The 27,570-nt window shown below is 53.4% G+C and overlaps 1 protein-coding gene across 2 annotated transcripts in view; it reads left to right on the forward strand.

Moving 5' to 3' along the window:
* The window catches only part of tmem108 (transmembrane protein 108), a 118,024-nt gene that overhangs the window by 75,910 nt on the left and 14,544 nt on the right, over positions 1-27,570 (forward strand). The window contains exon 5 of one of the 2 annotated variants that reach the window (XM_059945610.1): positions 26,861-27,015. In XM_059945610.1, coding sequence (XP_059801593.1) covers positions 26,861-27,015 — 155 coding nt within the window. The remainder of the gene's footprint in view (positions 1-26,860; positions 27,016-27,570) is intronic. The other variant, XM_059945611.1, reaches the window with a different exon arrangement.

Here is a 27,570-nt window from a genome sequence, read left to right on the forward strand (position 1 = left end):
GGGTGACAGGGCATTCAGACTGGGTGTGAGTGTGTCTGTGAGTTCGGGAGAGGGTGACAGGGCACTCAGACAGGATGTGAGTGTGTCTGTGAGTTCGGGAGATGGTGACAGGGCAATCAGACAGGGTGTGTGTGTGTGTCTGTGAGTTCGGGAGATGGTGACAGGGCACTCAGACTGGGTGTGAGTGTGTCTGTGAGTTCGGGAGATGGTGACAGGGCACTCAGACTGGGTGTGAGTCTGTCTGTGAGTTCGGTAGAGGGTGACAGGGCACTCAGACAGGGTGTGAGTTTGTCTGTGAGGTCGGGACTCGGTGACAGGGCACTCAGACAGTGTTTGGTGTGTCTGTGAGTTTGGGAGAGGGTGACAGGGCACTCAGCCAGGGTGGGTGTGTGTCTGTGAGTTCGGGAGACGGTGAGAGGGCACTCAGACAGGGTGTGAGTGTGTCTGTTCTTTCGGGAGACGGTGACAGGTCACTCAGACAGGGTGTGAGTCTGTCTGTGAGTTCGAGAGATGGTGTCAGGTCACTCAGTCAGGGTGTGAGTGAGTCAGTTAGTTCGAGAGAAGATGTCAGGTCACTCAGACAGGGTGTGAGTGTGTCTGTGAGTTCGGGAGATGGTGACAGGGCACTCAGACAGGGTGTGAGTGTGTCTGTGAGTTCGGGAGAGGGTGACAGGGCATTAAACAGATTGTGAGTGTGTCTGTGATTTCTGGAGAGGGAGACAGGGCACTCAGACAGGGTGTGAGTCTGTCTGTGAGTTCGGCTGAGGGTGACAGGTCACTCAGACAGGGTGTGAGTGTGTCTGTGAGTTCGTCAGAGGGTGACAGGGCACTCAGACAGGGTGTGAGTGTGTCTGTGAGTTCAAGAGAGGGTGACAGGGCACTCACACAGGATGTGAGTGTGTCTGTGAGTTCAGGAGATGGTGACAGGGCACTCAGACAGAGTGTGAGTGTGTCTGTGAGTTCGGGAGAGGGTGACAGGGCATTAAACAGAGTGTGAGTGTGTCTGTGAGTTCCGGAGAGGGTGACAGGGCACTCAGACATGGTGTGAGTTCGGAAGAGGGTGAGAGGGAATTAAACAGGGTGTGAGTGTGTCTGTGAGTTCGGGAGAGGGTGAGAGGGAATTAAACAGGGTGTGAGTGTGTGAGTTCGGGAGAGGGTGACCGGGCACTCATGTACGGTGTGAGTATGTCTGTGAGTTCGGGAGAGGGTGACAGGGCATTCAGACAGGGTGTGTGTGTGTCTGTGAGTTTGGAAGAGGGTGACAGGGCACTCAGACAGGGTGTGAGTGTGTCTGTGAGTTCGGGGGAGGGTGACAGGGCACTCAGACAGGGTGTGAGTGTGTCTGTGAGTTTGGGTGAGGGTGACAGGGCACTCAGACAGGATGTGAGTGTGTCTGTGAGTTCGGGAGAGGGTGACAGGGCACTCAGACATGGTGTGAGTGTGTCTGTGAGTTCGGGAGAGGGTGACAGGGCACTCCGACAGGGTGTGCGTGTGTCTGTGAGTTCGGTGATGGTGACAGGGCATTCAGATAGGGTGTGTGTGTGTCTTTTAGTTCGGGAGATGGTGATAGGGCACTCACACAGGATGTGAGTGTGTCTGTGAGTTCGGACGAGGGTGACAGTGCACTCAGACATGGTGTGAGTGTGTCTGTGAGTTCAGGAGATGGTGACAGGGCACTCAGACAGGGTGTGAGTTTGGAAGAGGGTGAGAGGGAATTAAACAGGGTGTGAGTGTGTCTGTGAGTTCGGGAGAGGGTGAGAGGGAATTAAACAGGGTATGAGTGTGTCTGTGAGTTTGGGAGAGGGTGACAGGGCACTCAGACAGGGTGTGAGTATGTCTGTGAGTTTGGGAGAGGGTGACAGGGCACTCAGACACGGTGTGAGTGTGTCTGTGAGTTCGGGGGAGGGTGACAGGGCACTCAGACAGGATGTGAGTGTGTCTGTGAGTTCGGGGGAGGGTGACAGGGCATTCAGATAGGGTGTGTGTGTGTCTGTGAGTTAGGGAGATGGTGACAGGGCACTCAGACGGGGTGTGAGTGTGTCTGTGAGTTCGGGAGAGGGTGACAGGGCACTCAGACAGGATGTGAGTGTGTCTGTGAGTTCGGGAGATGGTGACAGGCCATTCAGATAGGGTGTGTGTGTGTCTTTTAGTTCGGACGCGGGTGACAGGGCACTCAGACAGGGTGTGAGTGTGTCTGTGAGTTAGAGAGATGGTGACAGGGCACTCAGACGGGGTGTGAGTGTGTCTGTGAGTTCGTACGAGGGTGACAGTGTACATACAGGGTGTGAGTTTGTCTGTGAGGTCGGGAGAGGGTGACAGGGCACTCAGACAGTGTTTGGTGTGTCTGTGAGTTTGGGAGAGGGTGACAGGGCACTCAGCCAGGGTGGGTGTGTGTCTGTGAGTTCGAGAGACGGTGAGAGGGCACTCAGACAGGGTGTGAGTGTGTCTGTTCGTTCGGGAGACCGTGACAGGGCACTCAGACAGGGTGTGAGTGTGTCTGTGAGTTCTGGAGAGGGAGACAGGGCACTCAGACAGGGTGTGAGTGTGTCTGTGAGTTCGGGAGAGGGTGACAGGGCATTAAACAGATTGTGAGTGTGTCTGTGAGTTCTGGAGAGGGAGACAGGGCACTCAGACAGGGTGTGAGTGTGTCTGTGAGTTAGGGAGAGTGTGACAGGGCACTCAGCCAGGGTGTGTGTCTGTCTGTGAGTTCGAGAGAGGGTGACGTGGCACTCAGACAGGGTGTGAGTGTGTCTGTGATTTTGGGAGAGGGTGACAGGGCACTCGGACAGGGTGTGAGTGTGTCTTGTTTGTTCGGGAGAGTGTGACAGGGCACTCATGCAGGGTGTGAGAGTGTCTGTGAGTTCTGGAGACGGTGACAGGGCACTCAGACAGGGTGTGAGTGTGTCTGTGAGTTCGGGTGTTGGAGACAGGGCACTCAGACAGTGTGTGAGAGTGTCTTTGAGTTCGTGAGAGGGGGACAGGTCACTCAGACAGGGTGTGAGTGTGTCGGTGTGTTCCGGCGAATGTGGCAGGGCACTCAGACAGTGTGTGATAGTGTCTGTGAGTTCGTGAGAGGGGGACAGGTCACTCAGACAGAGTGTGAGTGTGTCGGTGTGTTCCGGCGAATGTGGCAGGTCACTCAGACAGGGTGTGAGTGTGTCTCTGTGTTCCGGAGAGGGTGACAGGTCACTCAGACAGGGTGTGAGTGACTCTGTGAGTTCGGGAGAGGGTGACAGGGCACTCAGACATGGTGTGAGTTTGTCTGAGTGTTCGAGAGAGGGTGACGTGGCAGTCAGACAGTGTGTGTATGTGTCTGTGAGTTAGGGAGAGGGTGACAGGGCACTCAGACAGGGTGTGAATGTGTCTGAGTGTTCGAGAGAGGGTGACAGTGCACTCAGACAGGGTGTGAGTGTGTCTGTGAGTTCCGGAGAGGGTGACAGGGCACTCAGACAGGGTCTGTGTGTGTCTGTGAGTTCGGGAGAGGGTGACAGTGCACTCAGACAGGGTGTGAGTGTGTCTGTGAGTTCGGGAGAGGGTGACAGGTCACCCAGACAGGGTGTGAGTGTGTGAGTTCCGGAGAGGGTGACTGGTCACTCAGACAGGGTCTGTGTGTGTCTGTGAGTTCTGGAGAGGGTGACAGTGCACTCAGACCGGGTGTGAGTGTGTCTGTGAGTTCGGGTGTTGGAGACAGGGCACTCAGACAGTGTGTGAGAGTGTCTGTGAGTTCGTGAGAGGGGGACAGGGCACTGAAACAGGGTGTGAGTGTGTCGGTGTGTTCCAGAGAGTGTGGCTGGGCACTCAGACAGAGTGTGTGTGTGTCTGTGAGTTCGGGACAGCGTGACAGTGCACTCAGACAGGGTGTGAGTGTGTCAGTGAGTTAGGGAGATGGTGACAGGGCACTCAGACGGGGTGTGAGTGTGTCTGTGAGTTCGGGAGAGGGTGACAGGGCACTCAGACAGGATGTGAGTGTGTCTGAGTTCGGGAGATGGTGACAGGGCATTCAGATAGGGTGTGTGTGTGTCTTTTAGTTCGGACGAGGGTGACAGGGCACTCAGACAGGGTGTGAGTGTGTCTGTGAGTTAGAGAGATGGTGACAGGGCACTCAGACGGGGTGTGAGTGTGTCTGTGAGTTCGGGAGAGGATGACAGGGCACTCAGACAGAGTGTGAGTGTGTCTGTGAGTTCGTACGAGGGTGACAGTGTACATACAGGGTGTGAGTTTGTCTGTGAGGTCGGGAGAGGGTGACAGGGCACTCAGACAGTGTTTGGTGTGTCTGTGAGTTTGGGAGAGGGTGACAGGGCACTCAGCCAGGGTGGGTGTGTGTCTGTGAGTTCGAGAGACGGTGAGAGGGCACTCAGACAGGGTGTGAGTGTGTCTGTTCGTTCGGGAGACCGTGACAGGGCACTCAGACAGGGTGTGAGTGTGTCTGTGAGTTCTGGAGAGGGAGACAGGGCACTCAGACAGGGTGTGAGTGTGTCTGTGAGTTCGGGAGAGGGTGACAGGGCATTAAACAGATTGTGAGTGTGTCTGTGAGTTCTGGAGAGGGAGACAGGGCACTCAGACAGGGTGTGAGTGTGTCTGTGAGTTAGGGAGAGTGTGACAGGGCACTCAGCCAGGGTGTGTGTCTGTCTGTGAGTTCGAGAGAGGGTGACGTGGCACTCAGACAGGGTGTGAGTGTGTCTGTGATTTTGGGAGAGGGTGACAGGGCACTCGGACAGGGTGTGAGTGTGTCTTGTTTGTTCGGGAGAGTGTGACAGGGCACTCATGCAGGGTGTGAGAGTGTCTGTGAGTTCTGGAGACGGTGACAGGGCACTCAGACAGGGTGTGAGTGTGTCTGTGAGTTCGGGTGTTGGAGACAGGGCACTCAGACAGTGTGTGAGAGTGTCTTTGAGTTCGTGAGAGGGGGACAGGTCACTCAGACAGGGTGTGAGTGTGTCGGTGTGTTCCGGCGAATGTGGCAGGGCACTCAGACAGTGTGTGATAGTGTCTGTGAGTTCGTGAGAGGGGGACAGGTCACTCAGACAGAGTGTGAGTGTGTCGGTGTGTTCCGGCGAATGTGGCAGGTCACTCAGACAGGGTGTGAGTGTGTCTCTGTGTTCCGGAGAGGGTGACAGGTCACTCAGACAGGGTGTGAGTGACTCTGTGAGTTCGGGAGAGGGTGACAGGGCACTCAGACATGGTGTGAGTTTGTCTGAGTGTTCGAGAGAGGGTGACGTGGCAGTCAGACAGTGTGTGTATGTGTCTGTGAGTTAGGGAGAGGGTGACAGGGCACTCAGACAGGGTGTGAATGTGTCTGAGTGTTCGAGAGAGGGTGACAGTGCACTCAGACAGGGTGTGAGTGTGTCTGTGAGTTCCGGAGAGGGTGACAGGGCACTCAGACAGGGTCTGTGTGTGTCTGTGAGTTCGGGAGAGGGTGACAGTGCACTCAGACAGGGTGTGAGTGTGTCTGTGAGTTCGGGAGAGGGTGACAGGTCACCCAGACAGGGTGTGAGTGTGTGAGTTCCGGAGAGGGTGACTGGTCACTCAGACAGGGTCTGTGTGTGTCTGTGAGTTCTGGAGAGGGTGACAGTGCACTCAGACCGGGTGTGAGTGTGTCTGTGAGTTCGGGTGTTGGAGACAGGGCACTCAGACAGTGTGTGAGAGTGTCTGTGAGTTCGTGAGAGGGGGACAGGGCACTGAAACAGGGTGTGAGTGTGTCGGTGTGTTCCAGAGAGTGTGGCTGGGCACTCAGACAGAGTGTGTGTGTGTCTGTGAGTTCGGGACAGCGTGACAGTGCACTCAGACAGGGTGTGAGTGTGTCAGTGAGTTTGGGAGAGGGTGACAGGGCACTCAGACAGGGTGTGAGTGTGTCTGAGAGTTCGAGAGAGGGTGACAGGGCACTCAGACAGGGTGTGAGTGTGTCTGAGAGTTCGAGAGAGGGTGACAGGGCACTCAGACAGGGTGTGAGTGTGTCTGTGAGTTCGGAAGAGGGTGACAGGGCACTCAGACAGGGTCTGAGTCTGTCTGTGAGTTAGGGAGAGGGTGACAGGGCACTCAGACAGGGTGTGAGTGTGTCTGTTTGTTCGGGAGAGTGTGGCAGGGCACTCATACAGGGTGTGAGAGTGTCTGAGAGTTCTGGAGACGGTGACAGGGCACTCAGACAGGGTGTGAGTGTGTCTGAGAGTTCGAGAGAGGGTGACAGGGCACTCAGACAGGGTGTGAGTGTGTCTGTGATTTCGGGAGAGGGTGACAGGGCACTCAGACAGGGTGTGAGTGTGTCTGTGAGTTCGGACGAGGGTGACAGGGCACTCAGACAGGGTGTGAGTGTGTCTGTGAGTTCGGGAGAGGGTGACAGGGCACTCAGACAGGATGTGAGTGTGTCTGTGATTTCGAGAGTGGGTGACAGGGCACTCAGACAGGGTGTGAGTGTGTCTGTGAGTTCGTGAGAGGGTGACAGGGCACTCAGACAGGGTGTGAGTGTGTCTGTAAGTTCGGGAGAGGGTGACAGGTCACCCAGACAGGGTGTGAGTGTGTCTGTGAGTTCAGGAGAGGGTGACAGGTCACTCCGACAGGGTGTGAGTGTGTCTGTGAGTTTGGGAGAGGGTGACAGGGCACTCAGACAGGGTGTGAGTGTGTCTGTGATTTTTGGAGAGGGTGACAGGGCACTCAGACAGGGTGTGTGTGTGACTGTGAGTTCGCGAGAGGGTGACAGGGCACTCAGACAGGGTGTGAGAGTGTCTGTGAGTTTGGGAGAGGGTGACAGGGCACTCAGACAGGGTGTGAGTGTGTCTGTGATTTTTGGAGAGGGTGACAGGTCACCCAGACAGGGTGTGAGTGTGTCTGTGAGTTCGGGTCTGGGTGACAGTTCACTCAGACAGGGTGTGAGTGTGACTGTGAGTTCGCGAGAGGGTGACAGGGCACTCAGACAGGGTGTGAGTGTGTCTGTGATTTTTGGAGAGGGTGACAGGGCACTCAGACAGTTTGTGAATGTGTCTGTGAGTTTGGGTCTGGGTGACAGGTCACTCAGACAGGGTGTGAGTGTGACTGTGAGTTCGGGAGAGTGTGACAGGGCACTCCGACAGGGTGTGAGTGTGTCTGTGAGTTCGTGAGAGGGTGACAGGGCACTCAGACAGTGTGTGAGTGTGTCTGTGAGTTCGGGAGAGGGTGACTGGGCACTCAGACAGGGTGTGAGTGCGTCTGTGAGTTCGGGAGAGGGTGACAGGGCACTCAGACAGTGTGTGAGTGTGTCTGTGAGTTCGAGTGTTAGTGACGACACTCAGACAGTGTTTGGTGTGTCTTGTGAGTTCGGGAGAGGGTGACAGGGCACTCAGACAGGGTGTGAGTGTGTCTGTGAGTTTGGGAGAGGGTGACAGGGCACTCAGACAGGGTGTGAGTGTGTCTGTGAGTTCGGGAGAGGGTGACAGGGCACTCAGACAGGGTGTGAGTGTGTCTCTGAGTTAGGGAGAGTATGACAGGGCACTCAGACAGGTGTGAGTGTGTCTGTGATTTTGGGAGAGGGTGTCAGGGCACTCAGACAGTGTGTGAGTGTGTCTGTTTGTTCGGGAGAGTGTGGCAGGGCACTCATACAGGGTGTGAGAGTGTCTGAGAGTTCTGGAGACGGTGACAGGGCACTCAGACAGGGTGTGAGTGTGTCTGAGAGTTCGAGAGAGGGTGACAGGGCACTCAGACAGGGTGTGAGTGTGTCTGTGAGTTCGGAAGAGGGTGACAGGGCACTCAGACAGGGCGTGAGTGTGTCTGTGAGTTTGGGAGAGGGTGACAGTGCACTCAGACAGGGTGTGAGTGTGTCTGAGAGTTCGAGAGAGGGTGACAGGGCACTCAGACAGGGTGTGAGTGTGTCTGTGATTTCGGGAGAGGGTGACAGGGCACTCAGACAGGGTGTGAGTGTGTCTGTGAGTTCGGACGAGGGTGACAGGGCACTCAGACAGGGTGTGAGTGTGTCTGTGAGTTCGGGAGAGGGTGACAGGGCACTCAGACAGGGTGTGAGTGTGTCTGTGATTTCGAGAGAGGGTGACAGGGCACTCAGACAGGGTGTGAGTGTGTCTGTGAGTTCGTGAGAGGGTGACAGGGCATTAAACAGATTGTGAGTGTGTCTGTGAGTTCTGGAGAGGGAGACAGGGCACTCAGACAGGGTGTGAGTGTGTCTGTGAGTTAGGGAGAGTGTGACAGGGCACTCAGCCAGGGTGTGTGTCTGTCTGTGAGTTCGAGAGAGGGTGACTTGGCACTCAGACAGGGTGTGAGTGTGTCTGTGATTTTGGGAGAGGGTGACAGGGCACTCGGACAGGGTGTGAGTGTGTCTTGTTTGTTCGGGAGAGTGTGACAGGGCACTCATGCAGGGTGTGAGAGTGTCTGTGAGTTCTGGAGACGGTGACAGGGCACTCAGACAGGGTGTGAGTGTGTCTGTGAGTTCGGGTGTTGGAGACAGGGCACTCAGACAGTGTGTGAGAGTGTCTTTGAGTTCGTGAGAGGGGGACAGGTCACTCAGACAGGGTGTGAGTGTGTCGGTGTGTTCCGGCGAATGTGGCAGGGCACTCAGACAGTGTGTGATAGTGTCTGTGAGTTCGTGAGAGGGGGACAGGTCACTCAGACAGAGTGTGAGTGTGTCGGTGTGTTCCGGCGAATGTGGCAGGTCACTCAGACAGGGTGTGAGTGTGTCTCTGTGTTCCGGAGAGGGTGACAGGTCACTCAGACAGGGTGTGAGTGACTCTGTGAGTTCGGGAGAGGGTGACAGGGCACTCAGACATGGTGTGAGTTTGTCTGAGTGTTCGAGAGAGGGTGACGTGGCAGTCAGACAGTGTGTGTATGTGTCTGTGAGTTAGGGAGAGGGTGACAGGGCACTCAGACAGGGTGTGAATGTGTCTGAGTGTTCGAGAGAGGGTGACAGTGCACTCAGACAGGGTGTGAGTGTGTCTGTGAGTTCCGGAGAGGGTGACAGGGCACTCAGACAGGGTCTGTGTGTGTCTGTGAGTTCGGGAGAGGGTGACAGTGCACTCAGACAGGGTGTGAGTGTGTCTGTGAGTTCGGGAGAGGGTGACAGGTCACCCAGACAGGGTGTGAGTGTGTGAGTTCCGGAGAGGGTGACTGGTCACTCAGACAGGGTCTGTGTGTGTCTGTGAGTTCTGGAGAGGGTGACAGTGCACTCAGACCGGGTGTGAGTGTGTCTGTGAGTTCGGGTGTTGGAGACAGGGCACTCAGACAGTGTGTGAGAGTGTCTGTGAGTTCGTGAGAGGGGGACAGGGCACTGAAACAGGGTGTGAGTGTGTCGGTGTGTTCCAGAGAGTGTGGCTGGGCACTCAGACAGAGTGTGTGTGTGTCTGTGAGTTCGGGACAGCGTGACAGTGCACTCAGACAGGGTGTGAGTGTGTCAGTGAGTTTGGGAGAGGGTGACAGGGCACTCAGACAGGGTGTGAGTGTGTCTGAGAGTTCGAGAGAGGGTGACAGGGCACTCAGACAGGGTGTGAGTGTGTCTGAGAGTTCGAGAGAGGGTGACAGGGCACTCAGACAGGGTGTGAGTGTGTCTGTGAGTTCGGAAGAGGGTGACAGGGCACTCAGACAGGGTCTGAGTCTGTCTGTGAGTTAGGGAGAGGGTGACAGGGCACTCAGACAGGGTGTGAGTGTGTCTGTTTGTTCGGGAGAGTGTGGCAGGGCACTCATACAGGGTGTGAGAGTGTCTGAGAGTTCTGGAGACGGTGACAGGGCACTCAGACAGGGTGTGAGTGTGTCTGAGAGTTCGAGAGAGGGTGACAGGGCACTCAGACAGGGTGTGAGTGTGTCTGTGATTTCGGGAGAGGGTGACAGGGCACTCAGACAGGGTGTGAGTGTGTCTGTGAGTTCGGACGAGGGTGACAGGGCACTCAGACAGGGTGTGAGTGTGTCTGTGAGTTCGGGAGAGGGTGACAGGGCACTCAGACAGGATGTGAGTGTGTCTGTGATTTCGAGAGTGGGTGACAGGGCACTCAGACAGGGTGTGAGTGTGTCTGTGAGTTCGTGAGAGGGTGACAGGGCACTCAGACAGGGTGTGAGTGTGTCTGTAAGTTCGGGAGAGGGTGACAGGTCACCCAGACAGGGTGTGAGTGTGTCTGTGAGTTCAGGAGAGGGTGACAGGTCACTCCGACAGGGTGTGAGTGTGTCTGTGAGTTTGGGAGAGGGTGACAGGGCACTCAGACAGGGTGTGAGTGTGTCTGTGATTTTTGGAGAGGGTGACAGGGCACTCAGACAGGGTGTGTGTGTGACTGTGAGTTCGCGAGAGGGTGACAGGGCACTCAGACAGGGTGTGAGAGTGTCTGTGAGTTTGGGAGAGGGTGACAGGGCACTCAGACAGGGTGTGAGTGTGTCTGTGATTTTTGGAGAGGGTGACAGGTCACCCAGACAGGGTGTGAGTGTGTCTGTGAGTTCGGGTCTGGGTGACAGTTCACTCAGACAGGGTGTGAGTGTGACTGTGAGTTCGCGAGAGGGTGACAGGGCACTCAGACAGGGTGTGAGTGTGTCTGTGATTTTTGGAGAGGGTGACAGGGCACTCAGACAGTTTGTGAATGTGTCTGTGAGTTTGGGTCTGGGTGACAGGTCACTCAGACAGGGTGTGAGTGTGACTGTGAGTTCGGGAGAGTGTGACAGGGCACTCCGACAGGGTGTGAGTGTGTCTGTGAGTTCGTGAGAGGGTGACAGGGCACTCAGACAGTGTGTGAGTGTGTCTGTGAGTTCGGGAGAGGGTGACTGGGCACTCAGACAGGGTGTGAGTGCGTCTGTGAGTTCGGGAGAGGGTGACAGGGCACTCAGACAGTGTGTGAGTGTGTCTGTGAGTTCGGGTGTTGGTGACAGGGCACAGACAGGGTGTGAGTGTGTCTGTGAGTTCGAGTGTTAGTGACGACACTCAGACAGTGTTTGGTGTGTCTTGTGAGTTCGGGAGAGGGTGACAGGGCACTCAGACAGGGTGTGAGTGTGTCTGTGAGTTTGGGAGAGGGTGACAGGGCACTCAGACAGGGTGTGAGTGTGTCTGTGAGTTCGGGAGAGGGTGACAGGGCACTCAGACAGGGTGTGAGTGTGTCTCTGAGTTAGGGAGAGTATGACAGGGCACTCAGACAGGTGTGAGTGTGTCTGTGATTTTGGGAGAGGGTGTCAGGGCACTCAGACAGTGTGTGAGTGTGTCTGTTTGTTCGGGAGAGTGTGGCAGGGCACTCATACAGGGTGTGAGAGTGTCTGAGAGTTCTGGAGACGGTGACAGGGCACTCAGACAGGGTGTGAGTGTGTCTGAGAGTTCGAGAGAGGGTGACAGGGCACTCAGACAGGGTGTGAGTGTGTCTGTGAGTTCGGAAGAGGGTGACAGGGCACTCAGACAGGGCGTGAGTGTGTCTGTGAGTTTGGGAGAGGGTGACAGTGCACTCAGACAGGGTGTGAGTGTGTCTGAGAGTTCGAGAGAGGGTGACAGGGCACTCAGACAGGGTGTGAGTGTGTCTGTGATTTCGGGAGAGGGTGACAGGGCACTCAGACAGGGTGTGAGTGTGTCTGTGAGTTCGGACGAGGGTGACAGGGCACTCAGACAGGGTGTGAGTGTGTCTGTGAGTTCGGGAGAGGGTGACAGGGCACTCAGACAGGGTGTGAGTGTGTCTGTGATTTCGAGAGAGGGTGACAGGGCACTCAGACAGGGTGTGAGTGTGTCTGTGAGTTCGTGAGAGGGTGACAGGTCACCCAGACAGGGTGTGAGTGTGTCTGTGAGTTTGGGAGAGGGTGACAGGGCACTCAGACAGGGCGTGAGTGTGTCTGTGAGTTTGGGAGAGGGTGACAGGTCACCCAGACAGGGTGTGAGTGTGTGAGTTCCTGAGAGGGTGACAGGTCACTCAGACAGGGTCTGTGTGTGTCTGTGAGTTTGGGAGATGGTGACAGGGCACTCAGACAGGGTGTTAGTGTGTCTGTGAGTCCGGGAGAGGGTGACAGCACTCAGACAGGGTGTGAGTGTGTCTGTGAGTTCAGGAGAGGGTGACAGGTCACTCCGACAGGGTGTGAGTGTGTCTGTGAGTTCTGGTGTTGGTGACAGGGCACTCAGACAGGGTGTGAGAGTGTCTGTGAGTTTGGGAGAGGGTGACAGGGCACTCAGACAGGGTGTGAGTGTGTCTGTGATTTTTGGAGAGGGTGACAGGGCACTCAGACAGTTTGTGAGTGTGTCTGTGAGTTCGGGTCTGGGTGACAGGTCACTCAGACAGGGTGTGAGTGTGACTGTGAGTTCGCGAGAGGGTGACAGGGCACTCAGACAGGGTGTGAGAGTGTCTGTGAGTTTGGGAGAGGGTGACAGGGCACTCAGACAGGGTGTGAGTGTGTCTGTGATTTTTGGAGAGGGTGACAGGGCACTCAGACAGTTTGTGAGTGTGTCTGTGAGTTTGGGTCTGGGTGACAGGGCACTCAGACAGGGTGTGAGTGTGTCTGTGAGTTCGAGAGAGTGTGACAGGGCACTCAGACAGGGTGTGAGTGTGTCTGTGAGTTTGGGTCTGGGTGACAGGTCACTCAGACAGGGTGTGAGTGTGTCTGTTTGTTCGGGAGAGTGTGGCAGGGCACTCATACAGGGTGTGAGAGTGTCTGAGAGTTCTGGAGACGGTGACAGGGCACTCAGACAGGGTGTGAGTGTGTCTGAGAGTTCGAGAGAGGGTGACAGGGCACTCAGACAGGGTGTGAGTGTGTCTGTGATTTCGGGAGAGGGTGACAGGGCACTCAGACAGGGTGTGAGTGTGTCTGTGAGTTCGGACGAGGGTGACAGGGCACTCAGACAGGGTGTGAGTGTGTCTGTGAGTTCGGGAGAGGGTGACAGGGCACTCAGACAGGATGTGAGTGTGTCTGTGATTTCGAGAGTGGGTGACAGGGCACTCAGACAGGGTGTGAGTGTGTCTGTGAGTTCGTGAGAGGGTGACAGGGCACTCAGACAGGGTGTGAGTGTGTCTGTAAGTTCGGGAGAGGGTGACAGGTCACCCAGACAGGGTGTGAGTGTGTCTGTGAGTTCAGGAGAGGGTGACAGGTCACTCCGACAGGGTGTGAGTGTGTCTGTGAGTTTGGGAGAGGGTGACAGGGCACTCAGACAGGGTGTGAGTGTGTCTGTGATTTTTGGAGAGGGTGACAGGGCACTCAGACAGTTTGTGAGTGTGTCTGTGAGTTCGGGTCTGGGTGACAGGTCACTCAGACAGGGTGTGTGTGTGACTGTGAGTTCGCGAGAGGGTGACAGGGCACTCAGACAGGGTGTGAGAGTGTCTGTGAGTTTGGGAGAGGGTGACAGGGCACTCAGACAGGGTGTGAGTGTGTCTGTGATTTTTGGGGAGGGTGACAGGTCACCCAGACAGGGTGTGAGTGTGTCTGTGAGTTCGGGTCTGGGTGACAGTTCACTCAGACAGGGTGTGAGTGTGACTGTGAGTTCGCGAGAGGGTGACAGGGCACTCAGACAGGGTGTGAGAGTGTCTGTGAGTTTGGGAGAGGGTGACAGGGCACTCAGACAGGGTGTGAGTGTGTCTGTGATTTTTGGAGAGGGTGACAGGGCACTCAGACAGTTTGTGAATGTGTCTGTGAGTTTGGGTCTGGGTGACAGGTCACTCAGACAGGGTGTGAGTGTGACTGTGAGTTCGGGAGAGTGTGACAGGGCACTCCGACAGGGTGTGAGTGTGTCTGTGAGTTCGTGAGAGGGTGACAGGGCACTCAGACAGTGTGTGAGTGTGTCTGTGATTTCGGGAGAGGGTGACTGGGCACTCAGACAGGGTGTGAGTGCGTCTGTGAGTTCGGGAGAGGGTGACAGGGCACTCAGACAGGGTGTGAGTGTGTCTGTGAGTTCGGGTGTTGGTGACAGGGCACAGACAGGGTGTGAGTGTGTCTGTGAGTTCGAGTGTTAGTGACGACACTCAGACAGTGTTTGGTGTGTCTTGTGAGTTCGGGAGAGGGTGACAGGGCACTCAGACAGGGTGTGAGTGTGTCTGTGAGTTTGGGAGAGGGTGACAGGGCACTCAGACAGGGTGTGAGTGTGTCTGTGAGTTCGGGAGAGGGTGACAGGGCACTCAGACAGGGTGTGAGTGTGTCTCTGAGTTAGGGAGAGTATGACAGGGCACTCAGACAGGTGTGAGTGTGTCTGTGATTTTGGGAGAGGGTGTCAGGGCACTCAGACAGTGTGTGAGTGTGTCTGTTTGTTCGGGAGAGTGTGGCAGGGCACTCATACAGGGTGTGAGAGTGTCTGAGAGTTCTGGAGACGGTGACAGGGCACTCAGACAGGGTGTGAGTGTGTCTGAGAGTTCGAGAGAGGGTGACAGGGCACTCAGACAGGGTGTGAGTGTGTCTGTGAGTTCGGAAGAGGGTGACAGGGCACTCAGACAGGGCGTGAGTGTGTCTGTGAGTTTGGGAGAGGGTGACAGTGCACTCAGACAGGGTGTGAGTGTGTCTGAGAGTTCGAGAGAGGGTGACAGGGCACTCAGACAGGGTGTGAGTGTGTCTGTGATTTCGGGAGAGGGTGACAGGGCACTCAGACAGGGTGTGAGTGTGTCTGTGAGTTCGGACGAGGGTGACAGGGCACTCAGACAGGGTGTGAGTGTGTCTGTGAGTTCGGGAGAGGGTGACAGGGCACTCAGACAGGGTGTGAGTGTGTCTGTGATTTCGAGAGAGGGTGACAGGGCACTCAGACAGGGTGTGAGTGTGTCTGTGAGTTCGTGAGAGGGTGACAGGTCACCCAGACAGGGTGTGAGTGTGTCTGTGAGTTTGGGAGAGGGTGACAGGGCACTCAGACAGGGCGTGAGTGTGTCTGTGAGTTTGGGAGAGGGTGACAGGTCACCCAGACAGGGTGTGAGTGTGTGAGTTCCTGAGAGGGTGACAGGTCACTCAGACAGGGTCTGTGTGTGTCTGTGAGTTTGGGAGATGGTGACAGGGCACTCAGACAGGGTGTTAGTGTGTCTGTGAGTCCGGGAGAGGGTGACAGCACTCAGACAGGGTGTGAGAGTGTCTGTGAGTTTGGGAGAGGGTGACAGGGCACTCAGACAGGGTGTGAGAGTGTCTGTGAGTTTGGGAGAGGGTGACAGGGCACTCAGACAGGGTGTGAGTGTGTCTGTGATTTTTGGAGAGGGTGACAGGGCACTCAGACAGTTTGTGAGTGTGTCTGTGAGTTCGGGTCTGGGTGACAGGTCACTCAGACAGGGTGTGAGTGTGACTGTGAGTTCGCGAGAGGGTGACAGGGCACTCAGACAGGGTGTGAGAGTGTCTGTGAGTTTGGGAGAGGGTGACAGGGCACTCAGACAGGGTGTGAGTGTGTCTGTGATTTTTGGAGAGGGTGACAGGGCACTCAGACAGTTTGTGAGTGTGTCTGTGAGTTTGGGTCTGGGTGACAGGTCACTCAGACATGGTGTGAGTGTGACTGTGAGTTCGGGAGAGTGTGACAGGGCACTCAGACAGGGTGTGAGTGTGTCTGTGAGTTTGGGTCTGGGTGACAGGTCACTCAGACAGGGTGTGAGTGCGTCTGTGAGTTCGCGAGAGGATGACAGGGCACTCCGACAGGGTGTGAGTGTGTCTGTGAGTTCGTGAGAGGGTGACAGGGCACTCAGACAGTGTGTGAGTGTGTCTGTGAGTTCGGGAGAGGGTGACTGGGCACTCAGACAGGGTGTGAGTGCGTCTGTGAGTTCGGGAGAGGGTGACAGGGCACTCAGACAGTGTGTGAGTGTGTCTGTGAGTTCGGGTGTTGGTGACAGGGCACAGACAGGGTGTGAGTGTGTCTGTGAGTTCGAGTGTTAGTGACGACACTCAGACAGTGTTTGGTGTGTCTTGTGAGTTCGGGAGAGGGTGACAGGGCACTCAGACAGGGTGTGAGTGTGTCTGTGAGTTTGGGAGAGGGTGACAGGGCACTCAGACAGGGTGTGAGTGTGTCTGTGAGTTCGGGAGAGGGTGACAGGGCACTCAGACAGGGTGTGAGTGTGTCTCTGAGTTAGGGAGAGTATGACAGGGCACTCAGACAGGTGTGAGTGTGTCTGTGATTTTGGGAGAGGGTGTCAGGGCACTCAGACAGTGTGTGAGTGTGTCTGTTTGTTCGGGAGAGTGTGGCAGGGCACTCATACAGGGTGTGAGAGTGTCTGAGAGTTCTGGAGACGGTGACAGGGCACTCAGACAGGGTGTGAGTGTGTCTGAGAGTTCGAGAGAGGGTGACAGGGCACTCAGACAGGGTGTGAGTGTGTCTGTGAGTTCGGAAGAGGGTGACAGGGCACTCAGACAGGGCGTGAGTGTGTCTGTGAGTTTGGGAGAGGGTGACAGTGCACTCAGACAGGGTGTGAGTGTGTCTGAGAGTTCGAGAGAGGGTGACAGGGCACTCAGACAGGGTGTGAGTGTGTCTGTGATTTCGGGAGAGGGTGACAGGGCACTCAGAAAGGGTGTGAGTGTGTCTGTGAGTTCGGACGAGGGTGACAGGGCACTCAGACAGGGTGTGAGTGTGTCTGTGAGTTCGGGAGAGGGTGACAGGGCACTCAGACAGGGTGTGAGTGTGTCTGTGATTTCGAGAGAGGGTGACAGGGCACTCAGACAGGGTGTGAGTGTGTCTGTGAGTTCGTGAGAGGGTGACAGGTCACCCAGACAGGGTGTGAGTGTGTCTGTGAGTTTGGGAGAGGGTGACAGGGCACTCAGACAGGGCGTGAGTGTGTCTGTGAGTTTGGGAGAGGGTGACATGTCACCCAGACAGGGTGTGAGTGTGTGAGTTCCTGAGAGGGTGACAGGTCACTCAGACAGGGTCTGTGTGTGTCTGTGAGTTTGGGAGATGGTGACAGGGCACTCAGACAGGGTGTTAGTGTGTCTGTGAGTCCGGGAGAGGGTGACAGCACTCAGACAGGGTGTGAGTGTGTCTCTGAGTTCGGGAGAGGGTGACAGGGCAGGGACAGGGTGTGAGTGTGTCTGTGAGTTCAGGAGAGGGTGACAGGTCACTCCGACAGGGTGTGAGTGTGTCTGTGAGTTCTGGTGTTGGTGACAGGGCACTCAGACAGGGTGTGAGAGTGTCTGTGAGTTTGGGAGAGGGTGACAGGGCACTCAGACAGGGTGTGAGTGTGTCTGTGATTTTTGGAGAGGGTGACAGGGCACTCAGACAGTTTGTGAGTGTGTCTGTGAGTTCGGGTCTGGGTGACAGGTCACTCAGACAGGGTGTGAGTGTGACTGTGAGTTCGCGAGAGGGTGACAGGGCACTCAGACAGGGTGTGAGAGTGTCTGTGAGTTTGGGAGAGGGTGACAGGGCACTCAGACAGGGTGTGAGTGTGTCTGTGATTTTTGGAGAGGGTGACAGGGCACTCAGACAGTTTGTGAGTGTGTCTGTGAGTTCGGGTCTGGGTGACAGTTCACTCAGACAGGGTGTGAGTGTGTCTGTGAGTTCGGGTGTTGGTGACAGGGCACAGACAGGGTGTGAGTGTGTCTGTGAGTTCGAGTGTTAGTGACGACACTCAGACAGTGTTTGGTGTGTCTTGTGAGTTCGGGACAGGGTGACAGGGCACTCAGACAGGGTGTGTGTGTGTCTCTGAGTTCGGGAGAGGGTGACAGGGCAGGGACAGGGTGTGAGTGTGTCTGTGAGTTCAGGAGAGGGTGACAGGTCACTCCGACAGGGTGTGAGTGTGTCTGTGAGTTCTGGTGTTGGTGACAGGGCACTCAGACAGGGTGTGAGAGTGTCTGTGAGTTTGGGAGAGGGTGACAGGGCACTCAGACAGGGTGTGAGTGTGTCTGTGATTTTTGGAGAGGGTGACAGGGCACTCAGACAGTTTGTGAGTGTGTCTGTGAGTTCGGGTCTGGGTGACAGGTCACTCAGACAGGGTGTGAGTGTGACTGTGAGTTCGCGAGAGGGTGACAGGGCACTCAGACAGGGTGTGAGAGTGTCTGTGAGTTTGGGAGAGGGTGACAGGGCACTCAGACAGGGTGTGAGTGTGTCTGTGATTTTTGGAGAGGGTGACAGGGCACTCAGACAGTTTGTGAGTGTGTCTGTGAGTTCGGGTCTGGGTGACAGTTCACTCAGACAGGGTGTGAGTGTGTCTGTGAGTTCGGGTGTTGGTGACAGGGCACAGACAGGGTGTGAGTGTGTCTGTGAGTTCGAGTGTTAGTGACGACACTCAGACAGTGTTTGGTGTGTCTTGTGAGTTCGGGACAGGGTGACAGGGCACTCAGACAGGGTGTGTGTTTGCGTTGTGTGCCAGCAGACTGATTATAAGTCTGACAGTCTGTGGGAAAAACTGTTACCCAATCTTACAGTTCTGATTCTTCTGCTGTGTTATCTCCTGCCTGACTACAGGTCAAAAAGATTGTGGGTGAGATGGGAGAGGTCTTTGACAATGCTGGAGGTATTGTATATGCTGTCCTTCTGATCTATGTCCTGAATGTAGGTGTTTTCCTTGATGTTTTCAGCAGTCTTCACTATCCATGCAGGATCTTGTGATTCGCGTAACAGACGGTGATGCAGGTGGGCAGTGCACTCCGTTGTGCTGCCGTAGAACGGCTAAGGATGGTCTGTAGCCTCTGTCTTGTCTGAAAGCTGCTGAGCTTTCTTGGCAGAAGAAGTGGTGTTGAGTCACTAAAGTTCGAAGTAAATTTACTGTCAAGAGTACTTATATGTCACCATTTACAGCCCTGAGATTCATTTTCCTGCAGGCATGCTCACCAAATCTATAAAATAATAACTATAACAGGATCAATGAAAGATCAACCAGAGCACAGAAAGCAATAAACTGTGCAAATGAAAATATAAATAATGAGTTAGAGAGTTCATTTATTGTGGAAACATCTCAATGATGGACAAATGAGTGTAGTTACCCCTTTCGCTCAAGAGCCTGATGGTTGAGGGGTAGTAACTGTTCTTCAACCTTGTGGTGAGAGTCCTGAGGCTCTTGTACTGTATACCTGATGGCAAGTGAGATCGTCAGTGGTCACACAACCAGGACTTGTGATGTGCGTCATCTGTTCATACAACCATCCATCACCCATTCCCAAAGCTTCAAGTGACGCTGATTGTGGGGTGAGGTGGGGGGGAGGTGGTGCTAAACATGTGTTATACCTTGCCCAAGGGTGACCTTACACCTCCTTTGGTAGAAACGTACCTCCACCCCGCTATTATCACCTCAAGCAGGTATTTCTATGAAACTTTATAAGTGGATTTTTATACCAATTTTCATCTCTGAAGTGCTAATCCAGAAGGGAGAACTTTTCTGACTATTCTGCTGGTCAATTGAGGAGAAGGATTTTTCAATACAAGAGGCCTAATCCTTGTCTCAGTCTGCAAATTCATTTCAGATAAAAATGCTTACAATTCCCTGGAATTTTAAGCAACAGATGTGTATTCAGATCTTAACCACATTTATGTCAAACCTGAGGAAATCTGCAGATGTTGGAAATCCAGAGTAGTATACAAAATGCCAGACGAACCCAGCAGGCCTGGCAGCATCTATGGGAAAAGGGCCAGTCGACATTTCAGGTGGAGACCGTTCATCAAGACTGAGAAAGAAAGGAAAAGATGCCATTGTGGCGACCCACTTCCCAGCGCACTCGAACCGGCTCACAAGGTGGCTCGCGCCGGCATTGAGGCCGGTCCCAAAGAGGGCTTCACCAGCAAGGGGAAAAGCCCACGCGCGGGACGGGGCTGTGAATGCGCATTCCCACCCGGGGAGGGCGGGATCAGGAAGGCTTTAAAGCGAGGCAGCGAAGTTTGAATAAATCTCTTTTGCAACTGCAACTCATCGACTACGTGTTATTATTTCAGCGCTGCGTGTAGCACACCGCTACAATTGGTGACCCCGATGGCCCAAACAATATTTGGACCGGAGATGAACGATGCCACATCTGCTCATGCAGTTTCATTAAAACTGCCAAGCTTCTGGACACTGCGACCTCACCTATGGTTCCAGCAAGCAGAAGCCCAATTCCACATTTGGCAGATAACCTCGGATGCCACACGTTACTACTACGTGGTGATCTCCCTCGATCAGGAGACAGCCGCCCAGGTTGAGGAGTTCATACAGTCGCCCCCGGAAGACGGCAAATACACAGCATTCAAAGCCTTGCTCATAAGGACTTTCGGACTCTCACGGCGCGAGCGAGCTGCCCGCTTACTGCACCTGGATGGTTTGGGAGACTGGCTGCCATCGGCTTTGATGAACGAGATGCTCTCCCTGGCCGGAGGTCACAAGCCCTGCTTCATGTTTGAGCAGGCGTTCCTGGAGCAGCTGCCCAAGGACATGCACTTGCTGCTGTCCGATGCGGATTTCAGCGACCCCCGGAAGGTGGCGGCCTGGGCAGATGTGCTGTGGAAAGCCAAGAAGGAGATTGGGGCGTCTGTGCACAGATCACCAGGCCACGCTCCCAGCAGCAAACCAGACCAGGCCCGGCCGCAGAGCCCGCTAACCCCAGAGGCAGGGGTGAGGAGACCAACGAACAATGGTGCTTCTATCACCAGTGGTGGGGCGCAAAAGCCTGCCACTGTAGCCCGCCCTGCAAGTTCCCAGGAAACGCCAGGGCCAGCTGCCGCTGATGGCTATGGCGGCTGGCCATCGGGATAGCCTCCTGTATGTGTGGGACAAGCGGTCGGGACGCCGCTTTTTGGTCGACGCCGGAGCCGAGATCAGCGTCTTACCTCCGAGGAGTTACGACACCCGCAACAGAGAACCGGGTCCCACCCTGAGGGCCGCGAACGGCAGCGCAGTAAGGACCTACAGCACCCGTATGGTGCAGCTACAATTTGGCTCCAGCCGGTTCACATGGGACTTCACACTGGCCGCCGTAGCTCCTGGAAGCAGATTTTTTGCGAGCTCACAGCCTACTGATCGACCTGCCCAGGAGGAGACTGGTCCACGCCGAGACCTTTCAAACGTTCTCCCAGGGTGCAGCCCAGTTGCCGGCCCCACACCTAGACTCCATCACGCTGTCCGACAACGACTTCACCAGAGTCCTGGTGGATTTCCCATCGGTTCTGACGCCGCAGTTCACAGCAGCCATGCCCAGACACGGCATACAGCACCACATCCCGATACAAGGACCACCCCTCCACGCCTGTGCTCGGCGGCTTCCCCCGGACAAGCTCCGACTGACGAAGGAGGAGTTCAAGAGGATGGAGGAATTGGGGATCGTACAGAGGTCCGACAGCCCCTGGGCCTCCCCCCTGCACATGGTGCCCAAAGCAACAGGGGGCTGGAGACCATGCGGCGACTACCGTAGGCTGAACAAGGCTACATCACCAGACCGATACCCTGTGCCGCACATTCAGGACTTTGCAGCAAACCTGCACGGCGCACGGATCTTCTCCAAGGTAGACCTCGTCCGAGGGATACCATCAAATCCCGATGCATCCGGACGACGTCCCCAAAACGGCACTCATCACTCCGTTCGGCCTTTTCGAATTCCATTCAGCCTAAAGAATGCCGCACAGACGTTTCAGCGGTTAATGGATGCGGTGGGTCATGACCTGGACTTCACTTTCATCTATTTGGACGACATCCTCATAGCCAGCAGCAGTCGTCAGGAGCATCTGTCCCACCTCCGTCAACTCTACTCCTGACTGAGTGAATATGGCCTGACAATCAATCCGGCCAAATGCCAGTTCGGGCTCGACACCATCCTGGGCCACAGGATTACTTAAAGATGAGGCAACCCCTCTGCCTGCCAAGGTGGATGTGGTCCGCCATTTCCCCCAACCCAACACAATCAAAGGCCTTCAGGAATTTGTGGGTATGGTAAATTTCTACCACCGCTTCCTCCCTTCAGCTGTCAGAATCATGCACCCCCTGTTCGCCCTGATGTTGGGTAAGGGCAAGTACATTACCTGGGACGAGGAGTCCGCTGCCGCTTTCATTAAAACCAAAGAAGCCTTGGTAAACACCACGATGCTAGTGCACCCCAGAACGGACGTCCCTACCGCCCTCACAGTGGATGCATCTAACACGGCAGTCGGTGGAGTGTTAGAACAACTCATCGAGGGTCGTTGGCAACCCCTGGCATTTTTCAGCAAACACCTACGACCACCTGAGCTCAAATACAGTGCTTTCGACCGGGAACTGTTGGCGCTATACCTGGCAATCCGGCATTTCAGGTACTTCTTAGAAGGTAGGCCCTTCACCGCGTTCATGGACCACAAACCGCTTACCTTTGCGTTCACAAGAAGAATCCGACCCCTGGTCGTCCTGCCAGCAGTGACATCTGTCCTACATGTCCGAATACACGATGGATGTAGATGGAGACACACATGTCTCGGTAAAGGACAATGTCATGGCGGACGCCCTCTCCCGCCCTAACATCCAAGCCCTGTCCCAGGGGGTAGACTATGAAGCGCTGGCAGAGGCGCAGCAGGCAGATGAGGAGATCCCTAGTTACAGGACTGCAGTCTCCGGTTTGCGGCTCCAGGACCTCCCCGTAGGCCCAGGTGAGAGGACCCTACTCTGTGATGTCACCACTGGCCAACCCCGCCCCGTCGTTCCGGCAGCCTGGCAACGGCACGTTTTCAACTCCATTCACAACTCAGCACACCCCTTCATCAGGACAACCATCTAGATGGTAGCCAACAGGTTCGTTTGGCACGGACTCTGCAAGCAGGTCAGGGAATGGGCCAGAACGTGCATGCACTGCCAAACAGCCAAGGTGCAGCGGCACACCAAAGCCCTGCCGCAGCAGTTCCACCCCACCCGCCGGCGTTTCGACCACATTCATGTGGATATCGTGGGGCCCCTGCCAGTGTCGCGAGGAGCGCGGCACCTCCTGACTATCGTGGACCGGTTCACAAGATGGCCAGAGGCAATCCCGCTCACCGACACCACCTCTGAATCCTGTGCCCGAGCACTGATTGCAACCTGGGTATCTCGCTTTGGTGTACCGGCCCACATTACCTCCGACAGAGGCGCCCAGTTCACCTCCAGCCTGTGGTCAGCCATGGCCAGCCTTTTGGGGACACAGCTGCACCACATAACTGCCTACCACCCACAGTTGAACGGACTAGTGGAGTGTTTCTACCGTCGCCTGAATTCGGCCCTCATGCCCCACCTCAAAAGGCCTAACTGGGCGGACGAGCTTCCCTGGGTCCTGCTCGGAATCCGCACGGCGCCCAAAGAGGATCTGCACACCTCGTTGGCCGAGTTGGTGTATGGCGTACCCCTGGTTGTCCCAGGAGAGTTCATATCAGCCCCAAGGGGGCAAGAAGAAGAACCCGCAGCAGTCCTGGGCAGACTACGCAAGAGGCTCGGTAACCTGGCCCCCATACCCACTTCACAGCATGGGCAGAACCCGACCTGCGTACCCAAAGACCTGCAGAACTGTAAGTTCGTTTATCTATGACGGGACGGACACCGGACACCGCTACAGCGGCCCTACGAGAGGCCGTTTACGGTGATCAGAAACAACGGGTCCACATTTGTGCTGGACATTGGGGGGAAAGAGGAGGTTTTCACAGTGGACCGACTCAAACCGGCCCAAGTGGACTTGGCACAGCCAGTTGAGATTCAGGTACCGTGGCGCAGAGGCAGACCTCCCAAACAGAGTCCGACCCAGACTGAGGACATTGGGGGGTGTATCGCCGTTTCTGGGGGGAGGTGGTTATGTGGCGACCCACTTCCCAGCGCACTCGAACCGGCTCACAAAGTGGCGCACGCCGGCATTGAGGCAGGGCCCAAAGAGGGCGCCAAGCCTGCTTCACCAGCAAGGGGAAAAGCCCGCGCGTGGGACGGGACTGTGAATACAGCATTCCCGCCCAGGGAGGGCGGGAACAGGAATGCTTTAAAGCAAGGCCACGAAGTTTGAATAAACCTCTTTTGCAACTGCAGCTCACCGACTACTTGTCATTATTTCAGTGCTGCGTGTAGCACACTGCTACATCATGATAAAAAGGTGTGTGGTGGGGAAAGAGGCTAGCTGGAAGTTGATAGGGGGAAGGTCAAGGGCTGACTGTTTTTCTTCAACATTTGTGAAACTGCTAACTGATACTTTTACTTCAATAGAAAATTGAACAAACACATGAAACTGGGACTGTTGTCAAATGAGCAACTTTCCTTTTGCAAACCTGTTTTTGCAGCTCTGGAAAAAAATTAAGCCTCTAAAATTCAAGGGCATTTTGCAATTCTAGAATGACTATGGGGTTAATGATAAATGAGGTCCAGTGACCTTCAGTTTTATTACTTAGGATAACGGATATCAAATTCAGGGAGGCAGCAGCAGTTAGTGGATATAGCTGTTAATAAAAGAATATATTGTTGTGATAGAGTCACGGTATTGTAAGCATGGAACCTTCGGCATCTGCACTCTTCCCATTTACCTGAATTATGACTTCTATGCTTTGTCTATGTAACTGCCGGAGGAATTTAGTGGGTCGAACAGCATCAGAACATAAACAGGATGAATTTACACAGGTAAAGGGAATCTAAACTAGGAGGCATAGATTTAAGATGAGTGGGGAAGGATTTGAAAGGGACCCAAGGCTGATGATTAAATCTTCATACTTAAAGGGATTGAACTGCCAGAGGAAGAGCCAAATATAATAACCTTTTAAAGACACTTTGTATACTTGTACACGAGTACATAAATAGGAAAGGCCTACAGGCCAAATGCAGGCAAATGGAATGATCTTAGATGGTTAGATTAAAGGTCAGCATGGTTGATGGAGGCTGAAGAGCCAGTTCTCATTTTGTGCAGTTCTGTGACTCTTTAAGTTTATTGAATGGCTACAGGTTTACAGAGAACAGAGCAAAGGAGTGTCAGGCAGTACTACTTTGGGATAGTCTAGAATTCTAGAGACTAGATCAGGTGAGTTGATGCAAGGAAGGAAGATAAGGTGTAGATGGCTGTAGAGATGCTGACAGATGAATTTGGTCTTCTCAATTTGTTTTTTTTTAATTCCAATAATCCGCTATCTGACTGGTTCCCATATCTTGTTTACCAACTCACTGTAGAATTTGTTAGAACACATTTTCTACAATTAATTAAAGATGAATTGAATAAGAATATACTATCCAATGCTGTCTAATTGGTCAGTCTCACACCACCAAATCCTGATCATGTCTTTGACAGAACAGGCTGGCGATGCTAGTTTCCTCCTAACCTTGCCCCTTTGCCCAGTTTAGTCTCTTCTCCTCGTTTTGTCCCTGGTCTACTTTCTCCAGTAGTTCACACACTTTGCCCTCCTGTTCTACAGTTCTTGGGAGTTCACCATTTACACACCACAACAGTAAAACAATCACTAGCTTGGCTAATCAAAACAATGCCTTCAGTTAACGTGTTTATAACTCTCAAAAATAAGTTAATGTGTTTATAATTCATAAAAATAAGACTCCTAGCACAGGCATTCCAAACAGTTCCATCAATTTTCACTCACATTGTTATATCGGTTCGTAGACAGCAGAATGACCCTAAAAGACCCAATGGACAGTTTGGGGCATCCTAAAATCGTGTCTGGGTTAGAGGGAACAGACCACGACACCCTACAGAGGCAACACCACTGGTGGGGAAGCATTATTTTTTTATATTCGTCTAAGCATGTAGTCACTGATCTATGAGATTAACTAAGGCCTTTGTGGTGGAGTAAACCATTAAGTTGTCAGAATTCCTGTTTAAAATGTTCCATTTTACATCTGAAATAATTATTATAGTCTGGTCACGTGGCATCACTCCCCAAGACCCACAGTAGAACTTCCTGGTCTTTGTAGACCAAGCGGATGCAGATTTAAACCCTCAGTCTGTTTTTGCTGGAGAGGTGTGAAGATTGGAGTTGGCAGTTGACAAATAAAAGGCTCTGTATACAATATTTGTAATTTTTCTTAAGTACATGTTTGTTTCTATTTGTATGTTTGCAAATAGAACCATAGAACACTACAGCACAGTACAGGCCCTTCAGCCCTCCATGTTGTGCCGACCCATATAATCCTTAAAAAAAAGTACTAAACCCACACTACCCCATAACCCTCCATTTTTCTTTCATTCATGTGCCTGTCCAAGAGGCTCTTAAATACCCCTAGTGTTTTAGCCTCCACCTCCATCCCTGGCAAGTCATTCCAGACACTCACAACCCTCTGTGTAAAAAAACTTACCCCAGATGTTTCCCCTAAACTTCCTTCCCTTAACTTTCCAAAATACTTTGTAAAAAAAAATGTTTTTCTCTTCACAACTTTTGGGTAGCTTCTGCTTTTTGTCACTTGGGACTAAGTAAAACCACTTTGCACTAACGTGCTGTTGCGGCTTACCATCTGCACATTTTTTCCCTCGTCGTGCATGCTTACCCACACCTGATAGCAAGGTGTGACTATCGGAGTTGGTGCAGAAAAATTCTTATTTAGGAAGCAGTGTCAGGAAGGGGCAAAAAGGCAGCTTACGGGGTATTTATTGATCCCAATTTTGCTAAAGATTCTGTAAAGTTAAGGTATAAGTTTTGAATCAACATCAAAGCAGGATAATAGGGATCAGTAGACAGTCAATGCAAGTTTGTTGGAATGATTGCTATTTATTCAGGATATGAAATATTTTTCTTAAACATGAAGTTATTGTCAAGTGGTTTAATAACTGCAGGGAACAACAGCATGTTGGTGTAGTAAATCATCAATATGAAATATGCAGATATTGGAAATCCAAAGCAACACACAAAATGCTGGAGAAAATCACTACGTCAGACAGCATCTATGGCAATGAATAGAAATGTTGACTATCTGTTTATTTCCTAGAATCTGCCTGACCTGCTGAGTTCCTCCAGCATTTTGTGTGTGTTGTAGTGCCTTCAATGCTCTTAAGGCTTTCTGCCAGCAAGTGTTATTACTGACTCCTCTGGAGACCATTTTAGTCAGATAATCTCATAAAAGCTGTTTGATAAGCAAGTCCAGCAAACACTGAAATACAATGTGAGACAACGTGTTTCTTCGTTTATAAAATTAACACTGCTCTCTCTTGACAGCAGTTTTACTTACAGTGTGCTGTATGCAGAAAAAGAGGAAGACATCGAATCCTGAAAACAATTTAAGTTATTGGAACAATGCAATTACCATGGATTACTTCAACAGACATGCTGTGGAACTTCCAAGAGAAATCCAGTCCCTTGAAACATCAGAGGTAATTTTTTTTTAAATGAATTGATAGAATTAAGTAATTGATTTGTCATTGAGATAGTAAAAAAAGCTCAAGTCTGATTCCCTGGGAAATTATCGTTTACCTGTCACCTAAGCTTATGTTGTTTTTATTTACTTACAGGATGTGTGAATGTCAGTAGGGTCCATATTTACCACCCAAAGTTCATTGTCTGGAGAAGATGGGGATGAGCTGGGTATAAGAACTGCTGTTGTCTTTCTGGTGAAGGTGCTGATAGGGAGGGCATCCAGGACTTAGAACCAGTAGTGCTGAAGGACTGGCGGGATATTTGCAAGATTGTGTGAAAATCGAAGGGGAAACTGCAGGCCTTCCTTTTACTTTTGGTTAGAGAGGTGCTATTGGACAAGTAACTGAGGTACATCCTGTAAACGTTACCAAAATGACAGTGCATCGATGATGGAGGGAGTCAATTTTTTCTGTGCTAATGAAGGGGCCTGCTTTGTCCTGAGTGGTGACAGGCTTCTTCAGAGTTGTTGGACCCAAGCTCAGCAGGAATAGCAATCCTGACTTGCGCCTCGT

The sequence above is a fragment of the Hypanus sabinus genome, chromosome 20, assembly GCF_030144855.1.
Source record: "Hypanus sabinus isolate sHypSab1 chromosome 20, sHypSab1.hap1, whole genome shotgun sequence".
Classification (NCBI taxonomy): domain Eukaryota; kingdom Metazoa; phylum Chordata; class Chondrichthyes; order Myliobatiformes; family Dasyatidae; genus Hypanus; species Hypanus sabinus.